The sequence below is a fragment of the Salvia hispanica genome, chromosome 6 (assembly GCF_023119035.1).
Source record: "Salvia hispanica cultivar TCC Black 2014 chromosome 6, UniMelb_Shisp_WGS_1.0, whole genome shotgun sequence".
Taxonomy (NCBI): Eukaryota; Viridiplantae; Streptophyta; class Magnoliopsida; order Lamiales; family Lamiaceae; genus Salvia; species Salvia hispanica.
The window spans coordinates 28381826-28401898 of record NC_062970.1 but is presented as its reverse complement, the minus strand read 5'-3'; the positions used below and the strand labels follow the sequence as shown (position 1 = coordinate 28401898).

At 38.9% G+C, this 20073-nt stretch overlaps 3 protein-coding genes across 4 annotated transcripts; all 3 read left to right on the top strand.

Moving 5' to 3' along the window:
* The first annotated feature begins 3890 nt into the window (after nucleotides 1-3890).
* LOC125197411 (QWRF motif-containing protein 4-like) lies at nucleotides 3891-7961 on the top strand. 2 transcript variants are annotated; one of them, XM_048096149.1, is made up of 7 exons: nucleotides 3891-3939; nucleotides 4370-6009; nucleotides 6349-6468; nucleotides 6751-6867; nucleotides 6964-7053; nucleotides 7249-7356; nucleotides 7654-7961. In XM_048096149.1, exons 2-7 carry the CDS (start codon nucleotides 4375-4377, stop codon nucleotides 7735-7737), a joined length of 2154 nt encoding a protein of 717 aa, XP_047952106.1. In that variant the 5' UTR covers nucleotides 3891-3939; nucleotides 4370-4374; the 3' UTR covers nucleotides 7738-7961. The 2 variants fall into 2 exon arrangements, 1 of the variants encoding a protein (XP_047952106.1); XR_007172056.1 differs by lacking the exon at nucleotides 7654-7961 and having other exon boundaries at nucleotides 6969-7053; nucleotides 7249-7311.
* Nucleotides 7962-9204: 1243 nt separating this feature from the next.
* LOC125193633 (pentatricopeptide repeat-containing protein At4g30700) lies at nucleotides 9205-11723 on the top strand. The gene has a single exon (XM_048091467.1). The coding sequence runs from the start codon at nucleotides 9232-9234 to the stop codon at nucleotides 11611-11613; it is 2382 nt and encodes a 793-aa protein (XP_047947424.1). The 5' UTR covers nucleotides 9205-9231; the 3' UTR covers nucleotides 11614-11723.
* A 2290-nt stretch (nucleotides 11724-14013) lies between these two features.
* LOC125194093 (eukaryotic translation initiation factor-like) lies at nucleotides 14014-19704 on the top strand. The gene is made up of 9 exons (XM_048092117.1): nucleotides 14014-14348; nucleotides 15472-15546; nucleotides 16251-16349; nucleotides 16517-16726; nucleotides 17128-17219; nucleotides 17398-17485; nucleotides 17592-17942; nucleotides 18048-18290; nucleotides 18371-19704. Exons 1-9 carry the CDS (start codon nucleotides 14196-14198, stop codon nucleotides 19388-19390), a joined length of 2331 nt encoding a protein of 776 aa, XP_047948074.1. The 5' UTR covers nucleotides 14014-14195; the 3' UTR covers nucleotides 19391-19704.
* The last annotated feature ends 369 nt before the right edge of the window (nucleotides 19705-20073 follow it).

Here is a 20073-nt window from a genome sequence, read left to right as displayed (position 1 = left end):
ATCAACGTAGATCAACACAAGATAAACACCATCCTGACAGAAACTAAATGCATAGATGAACCGGTAAATAGCAACAACCAAATCGACTTCCAAAACGTGAAGTTCGAACGAAATAAAGTGCAAAAACAGAATGTAAGTAGATTGTTTCTTCGCCCTTTGCAAGGACGGTGTTACGACTGACTTTCTCGGAAGATGAAACCCTTAGAACCCTAAACTACACCAGAACTCCCATTTCCCAAGTGTGTGTTTTTGTGTGTGAGCCAAGAGCAAAAATTCGTCTATATGCGTGTGGTGCATGCTCCTTTATTTAGCGTTGAAATGGGGCCCAGCGAGGTATAGATAGTCTTTGTTGCCCTAAGCTATTGACTCCCTTCTTCAAGCCATTCTTTCCCCTTCACTTCTGCTCACTTTCCTTCATTTCCTTCGCTAGTCCGTTTCCTCCGGCTTTTCCTGGATCTAGCGATTCCGTCACACACCTGGCTTAAAAACTGTGTTAGACCCAGTAAAATATAGTGTTTTTCACCACATAACCGATGCATGAAATTAGTCTTATCAAAAAGACTTTCCAAAAATTAGATAGTGCATATTCTTGTGGGACGGTGATATGATCCCATATCATATCTTTAGAAATCCCAATTATTTAGTTATATTTTGATTTACCGTATCTTTTCTATATTTGTTTAGATATTTGTTTCTTAGTATTCTAGTCTTATAAATAGGAGATATTGTATTCATTCATTCAACCAATTAATGAATTATTATTTCTCCCCAAAGATAATGTATGTTTTCCAATCCTAATTTGGATTCCCTCCGCCGATCCTGATTGGACGCCGGAGTATTCTATCAGCGCCTAGTTATCGTGTTGCCCGACGGGAGGAAGCCGCGCACAACTCGAAACTATTATTTCCGCCGACCCGATGAAGGGCGCCGGAACACTTTTCGATCACCGCAAACACGCTGCAGATAGCAGTTAAGGAGAAGGTCCTTAACATCTTCAATTTGATAGGATAAACCTCCTATCCGGGTGATCGACGATCGATAAATGTCTGTCGCGGGCGAGTGCCCGTCGAGCACGACGGTTTTCTCTTACTTATTGGAGAAAAGAATGAACGATAATATTGATATTCTTATTGACTGAATGCCATGAAATACTCCACACATATTTATAATATGTGGGAATACAAGAATGTCCTAAAACAAATCTAATAATATCTAATCAAATATGAGAAATATAAGGTAAATCAAAACTAACTAATTAATAAATGTATGTTCGTATCAGACGGACTAAAAGGAAATAGTGCATATTCTTGTAGGACGAATGACGAATGAAGTATATAATTAAAATCATGATTTTTACTTGAGTGTTATAGCTTTTAAACTATTTCGCCTCTATGATAAATTGTCTTCTCGATCCTTACATAACCCAAATATGCATTTGTTTTCTCGATCCTTGCTGCTTCTGAAATTTTAGTTTCGCAGATTGAAGTAATTTTAGGATAAATTATTACTTGTTCGAGTATATCTATGCTTATACTTCATACCTTGAAACTCACAACATAATGTTATAAGGTTAGTTGCCAACGAGTTTGAGCAACGATACGACGTTAATTATACGTGATAGAAATTCATGGGTTCCATTCTAAAACTAATTGGTGATAGGAGGAGTGGCCCATAGAATTTATATATTAGTTTCAGTTTTCTTTTAACACTGATTTGAGACAGTTATGTGTTATTTTTCTAGTTTCAATTGCCAACATCCTCCCTCAAATTCTTCAAGGTGAATTTGGAGGGGTTGGACTTTTTTTCTGATCGATTGAACAACTGGCCCAATTTTTTTTCCGATCGGTTGGACCATTGGCCCAAATTTTCAGCCCAAATATACAGCTGGGTCAGTCATTTTTCCGATTTCAGCTCAGATATATAGCTGTGTCAATTAATTTTAGCCCACAATTGGTGACCCGCTCTGATATCATAATAGAAATCCATAAGTTCCATCCTAAAACCAATAGGTGATAGGAGGAGTGGCCCATGAAATTTATATACTAGTTTCAGTTTTCTTTGACACCGATGTGATGTGAGACAGTTATATGTTATTTTTCTAGTTTCAATTGCCAACGATACAAATGTATACTTTTGTCGTGAAAGTGACTATATTAATTTGATGTTGAGTATTGTAGTTAAAAAAGTCCATGTTTGCATCATATAAATATAAAAATGATATTTCTTCATCGTAATTTGGACGATGAGTTGTACATGATCAAAGTTTCTTATGCTTCAGGAATTAGCAACATTATGTAAGAGATCCAATATTTCTCAAGCATTGAGAGTTGTGAGTCGATTCATAGATAATCAAGGCAAAGAAAATTGGGAAGTGGTGAAATGAATCATCTGATACATAAGAGACCCCATATAAAAGGTTTTATGTCTTAATGGCAAGAATATTGATTTTGTATGATATGTGCATGTAGATTTGATGACATATTAATAATCTTGATGGAATAAGAAGTACTCTACAACTGAGTATGTATTTATTTATGGTGATATACCTATTTTATGGACTTCTAAGTTGTAGAAGGTCGTCGCTTTGTCAACTACGAAGGTTGAATGTGTAGTTGTGACAATAGTAACATACTCGTAGCAAAGAATCCAACATTTCATTCAAGGACAAAGTATAGGCGGAATTGAAGTATCATTACATTCAATGCCTATTAGGGATGAAAGTTCTACAATTTGAGAAGATATTTGGAAGCCAAATAGACATGTTTACTAAGATGGTGACCATAGAAAAATTGAAGTTATGCATAGCTTTATTTGGTCTTGGAACCTGAATAGAAAATTAGACGGTGCTAAGCGGATGCAAGAAGATTAGATTAAGAACATATATAGGAGTACTATATTATTTGTTTGAAAATTGTTAGTACGAAGTATGAAATGAAATAAATCAGACCCAATATTATTCCTACTATATTATGATTTTGTCAATATATAAAGATATTATCTTATTGTAAATTATATTAAAAAAATTATACAGTGTAATTTTTGACTTAATATTGCCCCAAAATTTAGATACATATCATATTAAAGAGGTGTGATCAATTGTTAACTTTCTTAAGTTGCTAACTCATCAATGCAGTGTATTAAAAATATCAGCACTAAGACATTAAAATGTCAAACACATAATTTTGTTGACATTTCAATATATCGTGTTGACATTTTTAATACACTGCGTTGATGAGTTAGCAGAGTTAACAACTTAAAAAGTTAGCAACGCACGTGGTGCGTTAAAATGACAACACCTCTTAAAATACCACCATACCACCATTTCTAGCCAATCATCTGTACACGTGGACGAATAATAAGCTGCCATGTGACAATAAAAAAAATGCTCAAGTGTAAAAATCTCGCCAACAATATACAAACCTGTATACAACAATTTTTTCTCGGCCAGCAATATCCAACACGCTATACAACAATCTATAGATTGCAGTGTATCGTTTATAATATTACTGTGTAGCGTTTATAATATTGCTGGATATGTGGTGTCACGATGTCACTTTAAAAATGTTGTCATTTTAACACAAACCTAAAACGCACCCCTCATATTAAATTGGGTAAATAATTATGGTGTTTATCTCTTTTATATTGTGATTATTTGTGCTCACATTTTAATTATAATGCTAAACGAAGCCTATTGAAATCAGTATTATGGAATTAAACTATTGTTTCTCTTACTAATATTTATTGGCAACACAGTAAATTTAGATTTGAAAATTTAATTAGTAAGAATGAGCCTTTTATTCTAAAAGTAAAGTCTCCCAAAGAAAAAGGAAATTTTATGGCTATATTTTTGTTGAATACTAGTACATGATTCTAAATTTCCAACGTCTAACCGAAAACTTCCACCATTCACACATGGCGGATCAAATTTGTCCAGAAAAGGTACCGTAAATGATTTTATTGTTCATATTATTATTTTTATTTTGGATTTGTTAGTTTCATTCATTTGTTTAGAAACAAGAAGAAAAATGATGTTGTTAGCAGTGATTCAGTTTTGTTTAATGTTTGGATAATCTTGTTTAGAAACAAGAAGAAAAATGATGTTAAATCATTTCCCTGTATGGAAAATGTGATCTATATTTTTGGAATCTTTTGTGATCATTAGAATCTTTTCCATTTTCATTATGCCTCAATCTAATTACCAACATGTATCATAATTCTGGCAGTGAATTTGTTGGCAGATTTTCAAGAGGGTAACATATCTCTTATAAGAGGCATTAGACCAAGTTGTTGATAGATTAAGTGAAATCCATTTAAGTAGTGAATTTAAGGTGAGTGAAGAGGGGCAATCAATGTGATTTCTTTTGCACAGTTTTGATGGATGTATATGAAGAGGACCAAGCAATACATAAGCAATCTGCAGATGATAGAGCAAGACTACCACTGGTGTCCACCGAGAACAAGAATGGAGTCACTCGTTCGAGGTACAGGTCGTCTTCCCCCACGAAACACTGGACACCATCAACCTCAACTCATGCAACATCAGCAAAGAGGGCTATATCAGCTGAAAGGAATCGCCCCTCTAGACCATCATCACCTCGATCTCCATCAACCCCAATTCAGGATACATCTGCAGGATTGTTGTTGGCACCAAGAAAGGTAGCCGGCAACAAGATGCCAGAGGCCTTATGGCCTTCAACAACGCGGAGCCCGAATGTTTCTTTACAGCCTGATACATTTTTTAGTCCTGTAAGAAAGAAAGAAAAACCGGTTTCTTATATTCCAGAAAGGAAGCAAACTCCACTTGAAGGTAAGAGTTCTGCTTATCAATCTGAGAATTCTAAACCTGTTGATAGTTTGTATCCGCGTATGGTGGACCAACATCGATGGCCAAGCACAACTGCCGGGAAAGTGTACACAAGTAATGACATGTTTGATAAGCAAAGCCTGGATAAGATCACTGTTTCAAGTAAAAGTATTGAACTGGCTAATAAGACAATCGAAGCTTCACCTTCATCCCGTTCAGAAACAGGCACCGTTATTCTTACTAGAGGTGTTGATGTTGCTGATAAGACCAGCAAAACTTCATCTTTATTTCGTCCGGAAACAGGTTCACCTTCCCTCGAGAGACTATCCCTGGACGGAACATCTGATCATAACAGAAGTATCGATGTGGCTGACAAGACAAGCAGCCCCTCATCTTTATCCTCTTATGGAACAGGTACACCTTCCCATAGAAGACTATCTCAGGATGTCAGTGCGGTGCTGAACAGAGGTATTGAATATCAAGATAAGAAAAACAAAACTTCATTGTCTCCCACTTTGGGAAGAGGTACATCTACTCATTCAATTAGGAGAATACCTCTGGATGGCAGCCATGTTCCAAATCAAAGTATAAATTTGGTTGGTAGGAGTAGAACTACAAAAACTTTATCTTCAACTTGTACAGAAACAGGTACACCTTCTCCTAAGATAGTATCTCTGGATGAGAAAAGTGAACTTATGGTCAAATCTACTAATGATTTGCTAGTATCTTGTGATGAGAATGGAAGAGCATTGGTTAATGAGTGCTCAGTTGATGATTGTTCTACACCAATTGCAAGGTCTGATTCTGCAAGTTCATCAGATAGAACACAGATGTCAAATTCTGCCATGAAACATATGGCTGCTCCAGCTCTTGGATTGCTATCTACTGTGTCTAAATGGATCATTCCCACTCGAGGAAAGGCTGTCAATTCCTCTGGAGGATCCAGCCCTGCTCGGAAAAGACCATCCAGCCCTGCTCGGAAAAGACCATCCAGCCCCTCTTGGATAAGACCATCCAGCCCCACCAGGAAACTTCCGAGTGCAGCTTCAGTTTTTAGTTTTCTTACAGATATCAAACATGGAAAGAAGGCTAAGCACATTGAAGATGTCCATAACTTGCGCCTTTTATACAATAGACTCTTGCAATGGCGATATGCAAATGCTCGGAGTGATGATGCATTGCATTCTCAGAAAGTAAAAACGGAGGTATGCAGTTACCTTGTTTGAGCTGTAGCAAGTTCTAAATGTTGCATCTATAGTTATGACTTCTTTATTCTCCAACTATATTTTCTATAATTGGAACAAATTCAATCATTCCCTTAGATGAACGATTTCCACATGCATTAACTCCAATTTGTATTCATATTCTTTGTATATTAGCTTCTCCCTATATTTCAATTTAAGCTCATCATGCTTTTGTACTCCGTTACATAAAGTAAGATGTGCAGATATATATTTAATATCATTGCTTCATGTCATATTTTGTTTTAACTTCTAACAAACTCTTAGAAATTATAAGCCCCTTTTTTAATTTGGATGGTGCAGAAAGTGTTGTCCAGTGTGTGGATGGAAATAGTTGCTGTTTGGGACTCAATAATAGAGAAAAAGATTGAGATTCAGCAATTGAAGCTCAAGTTGAAGCTTTACACAATTTTGGACAATCAAGTAATGCATCTCTTATTTTGAGCATAATTTTAATGACAACGAAGCAACTCGCTACAGTTCTTTTCAATATACCTTGTATGCTAATCATGCTATTATTTACTTCCATTTTCTGAAATATTTCATCATACTAATTATCATCTGTTTTTTTCTGTAATTTTCTACTGTAAAACTAAACAAGCATAGACAATAAATTTCTCCTTAATCCCTTCATGTCATGTTGTTCTATACAATATACATGGCTAAGGATTTATGCCTTTTCTAATTCTAATACAAAATGTTCAGATTTGTGGACTTGAAGAGTGGAAATCAACTGAAATGGATCATATTAGCTCATTAAGTTGGGCCATAGAGGATCTACAAGCTGGCACAGTTCTTGTTCCGGTCATAAGAGGAGCAAGGGTACGTAGTGGACTAATTCTATGGTGATTTATTCAAGAGAAAGGAACAACTCCTTTTGTATAAGATAAACAACTTCACTATATCTAAATTTTCTAGGGTAGCATTCAAAAAATTAAGGAGGCTGTAAGCTTGGCTGTTGATGTGATGCAGGCAATGGGGTCCTCCTTACGTTCCGTTCTCTTGAAGGTGATATATTGGCTTTTAATTATTTAACTTCTCTAGTTTACTCCAAGTGCCATTTAGTTGATCCATTTAGGTGCTTCTCATATCACACTTTATCCATTTTCTGGATGTTATGAAGGAACTCTTTTAGGACTCAGTAGTTGGTGCAAATTATCACTCAAAGGAACAACCTCAAGAATATATGTTGCAATTTTGCAGGTTAATAGGATGCACTCCTTGGCATCTGACCTTGCTGATGTAGTAACAGAGGGAAGAGCTATCTTTGATGAATATGAATCATTGTTGATCTTCATAACTGAATTACAGGTAGGAACAAGCATTGTGGTCAAAGGATTAATAATCCTATCATCTTCCTTTGTATGTGCTTCTTATGTGTATAACATGATGAGACTTAGTGGTACTGCCATACTCATGCTCAGCTATTTAATAGTTCAGTTCTGGTGAATAAAATACACTAATAGCAAACACTATACCTATATGTTACTGTTTACAATCTAGCATCAAATGAGTAATCTTGATTCTTGAAGATATGGCATTTTGTTTCCTGTTTTTTGTAAGTTGAGCTCATGAAATAGCTGATGAGGTTGGAATTTATTTTGATAGGTGGAAGAATCCAGCCTTAGGAGCCATTTACTACAGATGAAACAAGCTCGGAGCAACGTTGAAACATCGATATATGGGTATTAAAACAGCTCTAAAGCTCTTGCATACAAGAATAGCTATGTAAGGACTTGAGCTATTGTTATATGAGTGTTTTTTGTGCTCATATTCTTGCCTTGCTTAAGTGTTATAGGTAGGTTAGAAAAATTTAATTACGTTTATTCTTTTGTGTAGTTTGTACTGTGTTTACCTCCCTAAAACAAACCAAAGGGAAAATTGATACACAAAGTTGAAACATACAAGGAAAATTACGGTGAAATACTGATATTCATTATTTGTAAGTTTTATCTCAAAAATGAAAAGTTGAAGTGAGTAGTGAGGATAGTCAAACTTTCTATACACATGAAATTGTTGTGGAACTCAACGCATTCTTACATGAGCCAAAGTATAACAAAGTGACAGTGAATGTTATAATTCTACATTACTATCTTTCATATATTAGATTAAAAGATTGAATTTCGTAACCCAGTTTATTAAGTCATTACACATATAACAAAAGTAAGTCAGAGTTTTATCCATCAATTTCATGCAAAGTGGGCAAGATATTGTATAACACAAACACATGGTGTATTATCTTAAAAAAACGCCTGTCATTTTATAAATGGATAAATAAAGAAATACACCACTAATAAGAAATTGAGATGCTGCCCAACCTTTGACAGCCTAAAAAAGCAACATGTTAATAAGAAATTGAGATGCTACTCCATAAATAAAGTTTCGTTAATAAATCATTATCGATGAAACTTAACATTTTGTTACTCAAATTTCAAATTGTAAACCACAACAAATCGCGCTAATACAGTTTTAACCTTGAACCAAATCATTCTCTCTTAGCTCCATTTCAGATCAATCCAGTTACAATAATTGAAAATTACATTAATTGAAATCGAAAAATAAATACCTATAAAAATGCAATAATTTAAATATTAAAAAATTTACTAAAATAAATATGGATCCATAGTGAGAGAAAATAAGTGATAAATAGATGGAAGTAGGGCATTTAATATAATAAAAAAACAAAAAAAAAATTATGCGGGACCGCAGCCACGTTCGGGGCGGTTTGCTAGGCCGCACTCTAGTTTTTCGTGTTATAATGTACTCTCCCTTTCGCGAATAGAAGTCTCATTTATTTTCAATACGGATTTTAAGAAATATTTAAGAAAAGTGAGTAAAAGAAAGTTAGTGAAAAATATGATTTTCATTTGTATATATTAATTTAAATAAAATGTGAATAGGTTCAGTTAGTAGAATGTGAGACCTCTTTATTATTTATAGTAATTATGAACCGGGGCTCCTATCATGGACGGACCAAAATGCGAAAACGAGACTCCTATTAGTGGATGGAGGAGAGATAAATTGTTGGGTCACGGCTGCATGGTGAATGCCCTAATAAAATAATGCATATTGTCAATTTATTTTAAAATAAATAATTTATGCAAATATAGTGTACTAAAATGTTAAAATGAAGTTGCTCAAAATCAGTCTCTCCTTGTACGGAATAAAGATGCATGTTAAAATGAGATGAACAACGCAACTCCAATGGCGTTGAGAGCCATTGCTAATCCAGGAGACAGAAACCGCTTGCTAAACTTGATCAATCAGTCGATCACTATCTCTCACCTCAATCAGACCCATGCCCAGATCATTCACAATGGCCATCTTCGTGACAACTTCATCGTCACAAAACTCATCCAGAAACTCCTCGACTTCAAAGCTCAGGCGCAAGCCAAGCTCCTCTTCGCCAACATCGACTCGCCCGATCTCTTCCTCTACAATGTCCTCATCAAAGGCCTCAGACACGCCCCCTTCGACTCCCTATCCGTTTACAACACTCTTCTCCGGAAAACAGAGCTCAAACCTGATAATTTCACTTATTCCTTTGTTATCTCCGCTTTCTCGTCATTCTCATCGTCCGTGTATGAGAAACTTACGGTTTTGCTTCATGGGCACGCGGTGGTTTCCGGGTTTGGATCGGATGCGTTTGTTGGTTCAGCGCTAGTCGACGCCTACACCAAATTTTCCAAGATTAGGATTGCGCGCAATGTGTTCGACGAAATATCGCAGCCAGATACGGTTCTTTGGAACACGTTGCTTTCCGGGTTGGTGAAGAATTCCTGCTTCGATGAATCGCTTGGGGTGTTCCGTGACATGATTTCGAAGGCAGCACGGCTTGATTCTACCACATTGGCTGTTGCGCTCTCCGCTGTGGCTGAGCTGCAGCGTTTGAGAGATGGGATGATGGTGCAGGCATTGTCTATCAAGGTTGGTTGCCATTTCGATAAGCACGTGCTTACTTGTTTGGTTTCGTTGTATTCGAAATGTGGGTGTGTCTCGACCGCTCGATTGTTGTTTGAGCTGATTCGGAGGCCGGATTTGGTTGCGTACAACGCGATGATATCTGGTTTTTCTTGTAACGGTGAAGCTGAGAAATCACTGCAGCTGTTTCAACAACTGCTTTCATCAGAGAACAGGGTTAGCTCGAGTAGTTTAGTTGGTTTGATTCCAGTTTTCCATCCGTTTGGTCATTTGGATCTTATTCGAACCATCCATGGCTTCGGTGTAAAGTCTGGTTTTGCTTCCAATTCCTCTGTCTCGACTGCATTAACGACGGTTTATAGCCGGCTTAACGAGCTTGAGCTTGCTAGGGGCCTCTTCGATGAGTTACCGGAGAAGCCCCTAGCCTCATGGAATGCTATGATATCGGGTTATGCCCAGAATGGTGCCACAGAGAAGGCAATACCCCTTTTTCAGGAGATGCAGGAGCTCGATATTCGGCCTAATCCTGTCACGATCACCACTATTCTCTCGGCTTGCGCTCAACTTGGCGCTTTAGGGTTGGGGAAATGGCTTCATCGTTTGATAAAAAAGGAGTCTTTATTGCCTAGCATCTATATATCAACTGCTTTAATTGACATGTACATGAAATGTGGGAGCATTGAGGAGGCTAGGAGATTATTTGATGCGATGGATGAAAGGAATGCAGTGACTTGGAATGCCATGATCTCCGGCTATGGCCTCCATGGAGAGGGGAAGGAGGCGCTGAGGTTATACCGAGAAATGCAGGAGGCCGGGGTCCCTCCAACAGGTGTAACTCATCTATCGGTTCTGTATGCTTGCAGCCATTCCGGTTTGGTGGAAGAAGGTGAAAGAGTCTTCCATTCCATGATCCATGTTCATGGCTTTGAGCCCAAATCCGAGCACTACGCGTGCATGGTGGATATTCTTGGCCGGGGTGGGCAGCTGGAGGAAGCCGTTGAGTTCATAACCAAGAAGATGCACTTTGCACCCGGTCCTGCTCAGTGGGGTGCGTTGCTAGGAGCCTGTATGGTCCACAAGGACACTAAGTTGGCGCGCCTGGCCTCTGCTCGGTTGTTTGAATTGGATCCAGGAAACATAGGTTACCATGTTCTCCTCTCAAATATACACTCCACCAATAGCAACTTCTCCGAGGCTGCTTCTACACGTCAAGTGGTGAGGAGGAAGGGGAAGACACCCGGGTGCACCTTGATCGAGGTGAAGGGGCGGGCACATGTCTTCACGTCGGGTGACCGGTCCCACCCTCAGTCGGGGGAGATCTACGCAGCGCTGGAGCAAGTGATGGGGAAGATGAAGGATGAAGGGTATGTTGCAGAGACTGTGATGGCTTTGCATGATGTGGAGGAGGAGGAGAAGGAGATGATGGTGAAGGTTCATAGTGAGAAACTGGCTATTGCTTTTGGGCTTATGATGTGTGAAGATGGAGATGATGAGATTAGGATTATTAAGAATCTTAGGGTGTGTTTGGATTGTCATACTTTTACTAAGTATGTGTCTAAGATTAGTGGGAGGAAAATAACTGTGAGAGATGCCAATAGATTTCACCATTTTCAACATGGAGAGTGTTCCTGTAGAGACTATTGGTAACACAATTGTGTTAGGCTTCAAATTTTGAGAATTTTTTATATTATAGTTATAGCAAATCTATGTTGTAATTAGGTGCATCATTCCAAGCAAAAAGACACTGAGTAACTTGAGAGGATTAATGTTCACTGAAATCATCCTATCCAAGAGAAATATTTCCATGCACCCCATCTGGATTGTCACTGCAACATATCCAGAGTGTTTTTGAGGGTTTTTTTTCATGCAATTTTCATATATTAGGCCATCCACAACGTTGTCTCTTATCCGTCTCTTAACCGTCTCATCTCTTCACTATTCATGGGTCCCACTGTACTTTTCAACTCATCTCTTAACTAAGAGACAATACTTGTATCCCTCCATCTCTTAACCATCTTTTAATTATTCATTCAATTTCATTTTTTATTTTTAATTCCAACAAATTCAATTAATAAAAAACACTCTTCATTATAAATAAAATAAAATTACAATTTAAATACCTAAAAAAATAAAAAAGACATAATTAAAAAACTAGAAATTACAAATTGCACACTTAAACTCAAATTAAAAAAAAATGGAGGCAAAGAAGCAGAAGAAGGAGTTCTCTAGTGACGATCATCTAACGGTTGCTAAATTTTGCCCAAATGTGCTCTATTAGATCTTCCTGGAGTTGGGCGTGAGCGGTAGAATCACGTGTCCTTGCCCGAATAGACAACCGCTCTTGCAAAGACGGATGCACTCCCGTTCGAGGCGGACTACTTGCGGTTGAGCTTCCCGGGGTTTCAGGGTCGAACCAATTTCCCGCCTCAGGTCCTTCGTCGGCGACAATCATGTTGTGCAATATTATGCACGTATACATGATGTCGACCATATTCTCCATAAACCACTGTCGAGCCGGGGATTTGATAATGTTCCATCAAGCTTGGAGAACCCCGAACGCTCTCTCCACATCCTTGCGAGCAGACTCTTGCTTCTGCGCAAAAAGAGACTGTTTTTCGTCCGCAGGCCTGTTGAACGTCTTCACGAAGGTTGGCCACTTCGGATAGATGCCGTCGGCAATATAGTACCCCATTTTATACTGGCGATTGTTAGCGATGAAGTTGATGGCCGGCGCTTTACCATTCAGAACTTCAGCGAAGAGGTCGGAGTTGTTGATCACGTTGACGTCGTTGTTCGAGCCGGGGACCCCAAAATACGCATGTCAAATCCATAGCCGGTAGTCGGCGACGGCCTCGAGTATAGCGGTGGGGTGGGTGCCTTTGTGGCCGCTCGTGTATGAGCCCCTCAACGCTACAGGGCAATTCTTCCATTGCCAATGCATGCAATCGACACTCCCGAGCATCCCGGGGAATCCGTGCACTTGTTCGTGAAGACGGAGCAGAAACTGACAATCTGCGGTGGTTGGCTTCTTCAGAAATTCGGCGGTGAAGGCTGCCCGGACGCCTTTGCAGAAGTTCAACAAACAAAGTCTCCCAATGGATTCTCCGACGTGCAGGTATTCGTCGAACGCATCCGTTGTTTGTCCAGTAGCAAGTTGACGGATCGCGCAGTACATTTCTGGAGCGTCGTGTGGCTAGGACGGCCAACAGCGTCGAACCCTTCTCCGAAGAACTCTTCCCGTGCCGCCAATGTACTCGCGATATGCAAAAATAGCGCGCGTGACATACGGAAACGGCGACGAAAGTAGATATCTCCCCACACCGGGTTCGGACTGAAGTAATCACGTTCCAACCTTGCGGCGGCTTCCTCCCGGTTACGATGGATGTATGTCCGGCGTCGCCTAGGAGGCGCGGCGGCTTCCTCCTCCCTACGTCGATTCTTCCAACCGCATGGCGCAGTGTTGCGAATGCTCTTAGTATTCTTGATCGAAGTTAGTAGGTCCTTTATCGCTGATTTTAGTTTAAAACTCGACGAGACGAGACCGCATCGAGACAGCGTTGTGGATGCTCTTAGTATTCTTGATCGAAGTTAGTAGGTCCTTTATCGCTGATTTTAGTTTTAAACTCGACGAGACGAGACCGAATCGAGACAGCGTTGCGGATGCTCTTAGTATTCTTGATCGAAGTTAGTAGGTCCTTTATCGCTGATTTTAGTTTAAAACAGTCAAATGTTGTGATAGGTATTTATAATATTTTCCAATAAATTTGAATATGGGCCAAGTAAAACAACCCAACTCTATTTGGCCACAAATCAAACCCCACATAACTTGTACTCCAGTAATGGGTATTGCAATTTTGATCGGAAAAATAGCTGAATTTGGGAAAAAACTATAGTGCAAATTTATATGCTAATATTGTACAGAAAAATATCTTACTCAATCCATTGTTTCCAATAATACCCTCCAAAAATAAGGGTTTTTCCATGTACAACGCCTCTCTCCCTGTCCATATACACACATATATAAAGGCGCCCAACTCCATTGCCATCTTCTCTCCTTCTCCAAATAGAGAGAGGAAAGGCAATAATTCTCTCTCTAAAATCCCCTCCTTCCCTATCTCTTCACGTATATACATCTATATATACGTAAGAATTATAACTATCTATATATTATACGCTCCGAAGCTTTGTGGCGGATTTAACTGCGCGGTGAATTTTGATTTGCGAGAGTTATGCAGGCTGATCAGACGTTTTTGAGCTTGAGACCAGGTGGCGGCACTCGCGGCGGAACCAGAGTATTCGCTCCACGCTTTGATTCATCGGCGGCTGCCAATTCCGATCTCCCACTGCTGCGTCCCCATGGCGGCGGTGCTGCTTCCTTCACGGTCGGTGATTTTTTGCAATTCGGTGTCAGATCTAGCCTTTTTTGATTTCTTTCTACCTTTTTAGGTCGAATTATTAATTCATCATCGTCTAGTGCATCTACAGAATAAAGATTTAAGCTTTATTACTGGTATACTGTGTTGTTATTTGTGTTTTTTTCACCCGATTGTCTTTTGGTGTTTTTGTATCTAAATCTCCTTTTTTTTTAAAACCTTTTAGATTTCTGCATTAGGTTTTCAATGGTTTAGGGAAAAGATTTTTTTATAAAACTCCGTGTTCATACTCGTGGCTTTCTTCTCATACTTTCCAAATTGTCTTCTGTTTTTCTCCAAGATTGTGTTTAATTCAGTTTCAGTTCATGTAAAAAATATGCACCTGTGAATTATTGAATTATCTTTCCATTGAATAACCCAATGCTGAAATATAAAATGTTTTCAATGGTTTACATTTAATAAAGTATACACCTCTGAATTGTTTGCATTGGTTTACATTCGATGCTTGACGCAGGGTTTGCATTTAATTTTATCTTTTGCGAATTGCTCTGGGGTTTTTTGGTGTATCTTTTCCCCATGGAACTTCCTTATAGTGTTATTTTTCCTGAAAGTGTTGATATTTCAACACGGATTGAAGTTCCATTTTCGCATTTTCTTTAGAAGTTGAAATCATTAAGTTGTCTTTTCTCACAAGGTGAGTAATTGCTGTAATTATATGTGCCTAAAAATGTGTAACTGAAGTGCAATTTTCAATCGACTTATTGTATATATGCTACCAGTGTTTTTGTCAAGTAATTGGATCTCTTTTAGTAGTTGCATTGCATGTATACCTTTTCGGAAAGGGAATAATTGTTTACATTTAGATTATTAGCAGTTCGGGTACAAGCAAATCATGTCAGTAGTATAAGCACGTATACCTGTCCCTTAGTCCAGCCCCATAATGTTATTTGTTCGTACGTTCTGTGGTTTAGTCATTTTTCTCTTCATTATTACTCTCTCATTCTCTTACGAACCAATTCTCTATGTAAACTACATGGAGCTCTCAAAAAAAAATTCTGGAATAATAGGACATAGTCATAATTGTTATTGCTCATTTATGCAAGTGTTAACTTTCTTTTCATATGCATTACAGACTGGAGAATCTCGATTTGATGGTCATGAGCGGATCCGTTACACTAGAGATGTGTTACTTAAGTTAAGGGAGGAGGTAAGGCTTCTTCTTGGTCTCCTTGTTCCTGAGTAAATAACCCATGGCTAGTTTACGGTGGTTTCTCATAACACATTACACACATTTATCCTTTCATTTCAACATTTAGTGCAAGATGAAGATATAGTTAATCCTCTCTAAAAAATATATGAAATTAGTTTCTGCCTCTTCAAAGTTTCTTAGCATGTGAGTGCTCCTTTTCCAGTCCCTACATGATTTTGGGTCTGTCATTACCTAATCAAGGATAGAGATGTACTCCCTCCGTCCCAAGGAAGATGACTCCTTTCTTGGGCGGCACGGGATTTTATGCAACTTCATTTTGTGTGTGAAATGGAGAGAGTAAAGTAAGAGAGAGGGGATAAAGTAGAGATAAAGGGGTTTCCATTTCAAGTAATGGGTCATCTTGGTTGGGACAAACCAAAAAGGAAAGTGGGTCATCTTTAATGGGACGGAGGGAGTACATTATTTGATGGATTTTAGCTGATATATAATCTAATTTATTCGAAGCTTGCAATCTACTCATCTTGACCAACTATACTTAAGTGGGACTTCCTCCACGTTTGTCAATTGTTGTGCCTGTATTCTTACATTTTCTGATTTTCTGTTTTGACATGGTTTTCTTTCTTGCTTGAGTTTTATGGTACAGATGAAAATTGTGTATTCTTCTTCCCAGTTTGTCAATGATTTTCTGTAATCTTCTGTAGGTTGTAACCATCCCAGAGAACATTCTGAAAGTTAAACTAGAGGTTGAAGCTGAGTTTTATGGTACCGATGTGAGCCGGAGTCGTGCAGAAAGCAATGTTGTAAGTTTCACTGTGAATAAGATGATCACTCTATCTCATTTGATACTTCTTTCTCCTATTTAATTTATATCTAGATATACTTTGCAGTGTTGGGGTATAGCTACAATTTACTAGAGTATTATTTCGCCTGATAACTTGACAATCCTTTCTTATTTAAATTGATATAGGTTCCTGATCAGCTCTTGAGCCGTTTCTCTGAGCTGGACAACCGTGACTGGCGTAATCGTTCTACACAGTTGCCTGCTCCTGCAGAGGAGAGATCCTGGGAGTCAGCAAGAGACAGAGACATTAATGGCAGGTGGCAGCAAGATGCGAACCAGTACAATAAGCAAGATCAAACACAGTTTTCCAGATCACAGATATCTTCAAACCAAGGGGTAAGCTACCTCTGATAATTTACTGTGTATTGTACTATAAAATTTTGAAACACAATAAGCAAGATCAAACTCATGTTTGTACTAATGTGATCTGAAGTTTGTTTTATTTCTCTAAGGGGGTTGTTTGTGTTGTTTATATAAAGAGGTTATAAGAAGAATTTTCCCTGTGGTTTGTTTCTTGGCTCCACTCTTTTAGGTTGTATATGTCATCTGTAGATCCCTCATGTATACCTAGTTTTTCTCTTCTATTTCTCTTCCATGATTCCCCAGTTTGTCATATTAGGTGTGATAATAGGGGAAGCAGAGAGTTCATGCTAGTCATAATTACAGCAGATGCTTTGCAATTGTTTTGGGTTCTTTGTGAAGAAATTGAGTGTATTCATGTGCTGCCCCTGAAACAGGTTGCGCAGACTCTAATCAAGGCTGATGCACCTTGGTCTGCTCGAAGGGGAAATCTATCTGAGGTGGACCGTGTTCTAAAAACAGTGAAGGGGTAAAACTATTTTGTGCATGTTATATCTATCTGATGCATGTATATCTATCTTTTACTCTTGGAGTGTCCCTTTAATTTAAAAGACAACACTGGCAATAGTGTAAATTGATGTCTTAGGTTGGATTTTTGAATGACTAGCTATATTTACTTGTGCCTTATCACTATATCTTTCATGCAGAATTTTGAACAAGTTGACTCCTGAGAAATTTGATCTTCTGAAGGGTCAGTTAATAGACTCTGGGATAACTACTGCTGAAATTTTGAAGGTAAAAATATCCTGGAAAATTGATGCTGGCTGTTCCGTTATTCATCCTGTTGCTCTTGATACGCCATAATTTGTTTTTGCCTAAGAGCTTTTATTTTTGTCATCAGGGAGTTATCTCCTTGATATTTGACAAGGCTGTGCTGGAGCCGACGTTTTGCTTCATGTATGCATTGCTCTGTTCAGACCTTAATGCGAAGCTTCCTCCATTCCCATCAGATGAGCCCGGTGGTAAAGAGATTACATTTAAGCGAATTCTCTTGAATATCTGCCAGGAGGCATTTGAAGGTGCTGACAAATTGAGGGAAGAGGTCAGGCAGATGACTGCTCCTGAGCAAGAATTAGAGAGGCGGGATAAGGAGAGGTTAATCAAAATCCGAACGCTTGGAAATATGCGCTTAATTGGTGAACTTCTGAAACAGAAGATGGTTCCTGAGAGGATTGTTCATCACATAGTTCAGGTTCTCCTTTTATATCTCATCTTATGCATGGCCTTTGCTGTTCTTTTATTGCAGAAGTTGACCTTTTTTCTCTTTAATATGTTTAACCTAAAATTGTTTGAGCAGGAACTCCTGGGACAGGACAGTTCAAGTTGTCCGGAGGAGGAAAATGTTGAGGCCATCTGCCAGTTCTTCAACACAATTGGGAAACAGCTTGATGAGAACCAAAAATCAAAGCGTATTAATGATACATATTTCAATCGCTTGAAGGAGTTGGGAAGACACCCTCAGCTGGCTGCACGGCTTAGGTTTATGATACGTGATGTTCTAGATACACGTGCAAACAACTGGGTACCAAGGCGCGAAGAGGTGGCTTTCATAGCTTTTGATTCTCTTGTGCTGATTTTCCTTTGGTTATATCTTATGTAGTTTGTGTTGTGATTTACTAGGTAAAAGCCAAAACCATTACTGAGATTCACTCAGAAGCTGAAAAGAATCTGGGATTACGTCCAGGTGCCACTGCTGGAATGAGAAACAGCAGAGCAATGGCAGCTGGGGGTCAAGGGGGTCTCTCTCCTACTGGCTTTCCAATGAATCGGCCTGGTACAGGTGGTATGATGCCAGGGATGCCTGGAGCAAGGAAGATGCCTGGGATGCCAGGAATGGATAATGACAATTGGGAGGTTCCTAGATCTCGAAATATGCCGAGGGGTGATGGATCAATGGCTCAGCCTGCTGCACGTGCTCAGCCTCCACTGGCAGGGAAGACACCATCGGTGAACCCACGAATCCTACCTCAAGGTACTGGTGGTTTCATCGGTAGCAAAACTAGTGCCTTCTTGCAGGGTTCGGGTGCGCCTGCTCAGGCTCCTACTGTGGACCCTGTATCTCAAGCACCTGCTCCAGTTAAACCCATAGCTCAAGTTGCTGACAAGCTGTCACCTCCAACTGCAAAATTGAGTCTTGACGAGTTTAAGAGAAAGGCCAAATCGGTGATAGAGGAATACTTTAGTATCAGACTTCTCGGTGAAGCATTGGAATGTGTTGTAGAACTGAATTCCCCTGCATATCATTCTGAATTCGTCAAAGAAGCTATATCACTCGGATTGGAGAAAGCCCCACCTTGTGTTGGACCAGTTTCTAAACTTGTGAACTACTTGTTTGAGAAGAAGGCTGTTAACGCAGAGGACATCAGAACTGGGTGTCTTGGATATGCAGTGCTACTGGAAGATCTTGGCATTGATTTCCCAAAAGCTCCAGCTAATTTTGGTGAGATTATTGGGGAACTTGTCTTGGCAGGGGCACTGGAGTTCAAGGACGTGAGGGAGATTGTGGGAAAGGTTGGTGACGACTACTTCCAAAAGGCCGTCATAGGCGCTGTTATGAAGACTGTTAGCTCCGACCCAGCTGGGAAGGTGTTGCTGGATGCGCAGGCGTCTGATGTTGCTGCTTGTGAGAGCCTGTTGTAGAAGCTACGCGACTTGTAACCTCACGAATGAAATATGCTCTCGGGTGCTTCCGGCTGCTAACAGGTGATGTTGGTTGGGTGTATATTCTTGGTTGAGGTCATAATAGTTGTATTAATAGAGAGGAAAAGTTTAGTTTATGAAAAGAGATTTTGGTTCTGCATTGTGGCTAATCAGAGGCCATAATTGCTCGAGGATGAAGGATTTCAGAGTTTTTTTTGTTTTGTTACTAGTTTTTTCAAAATGTTTATTTGGTCATGTTAAATTTTGTGAGATGATAATTTAATTTTATTCCAAGATATTTTCCATGCTGGTGATCTTGATTCTTGTATTAGTGTTATCTTTTCTTATTATTAGGTGAAATAACTTGATGATTATTTGTATCAACAAATCGCCTCAGGTAGAGAAGCAATTCGAACATACTTATATAACATAAAGAAACACTTGATGATCCTAAATCTTCCACTAACCATTTTGGTTTTTGGAAAGGTATTCTCTTCCAGCAGAAAATGAAACCTTCAATATTTTTTGGTCATTTAAGACTCTGTATTAATTAAAGATGGTAGAGAGGTTTGTTCTGTAGATTAACAACAATTATGCATTTTTCGGAAATGCTACACTGAATTGAGCATAATCAATCCACTTAGAACAAAATGATAAAAGCAAATAAGCAAGAACGAAGATGG

What these genes read in the sequence shown, in the direction of transcription:
- LOC125197411 (XM_048096149.1), top strand. Translation starts at nt 4,375, where the DNA reads ATGGATGTATATGAAGAGGACCAAGCAATACATAAGCAATCTGCAGAT. An exon ending in CGGTCATAAGAGGAGCAAGG is followed by an intron (nt 6,868 to 6,963) that starts GTACGTAGTGGA and finishes TAAATTTTCTAG; the next exon opens with GGTAGCATTCAAAAAATTAA. An exon ending in TCTTCATAACTGAATTACAG is followed by an intron (nt 7,357 to 7,653) that starts GTAGGAACAAGC and finishes TTATTTTGATAG; the next exon opens with GTGGAAGAATCCAGCCTTAG.
- LOC125193633 (XM_048091467.1), top strand. Translation starts at nt 9,232, where the DNA reads ATGAACAACGCAACTCCAATGGCGTTGAGAGCCATTGCTAATCCAGGA.
- LOC125194093 (XM_048092117.1), top strand. Translation starts at nt 14,196, where the DNA reads ATGCAGGCTGATCAGACGTTTTTGAGCTTGAGACCAGGTGGCGGCACT. An exon ending in TACTTAAGTTAAGGGAGGAG is followed by an intron (nt 15,547 to 16,250) that starts GTAAGGCTTCTT and finishes AATCTTCTGTAG; the next exon opens with GTTGTAACCATCCCAGAGAA. An exon ending in AGATATCTTCAAACCAAGGG is followed by an intron (nt 16,727 to 17,127) that starts GTAAGCTACCTC and finishes CCCCTGAAACAG; the next exon opens with GTTGCGCAGACTCTAATCAA.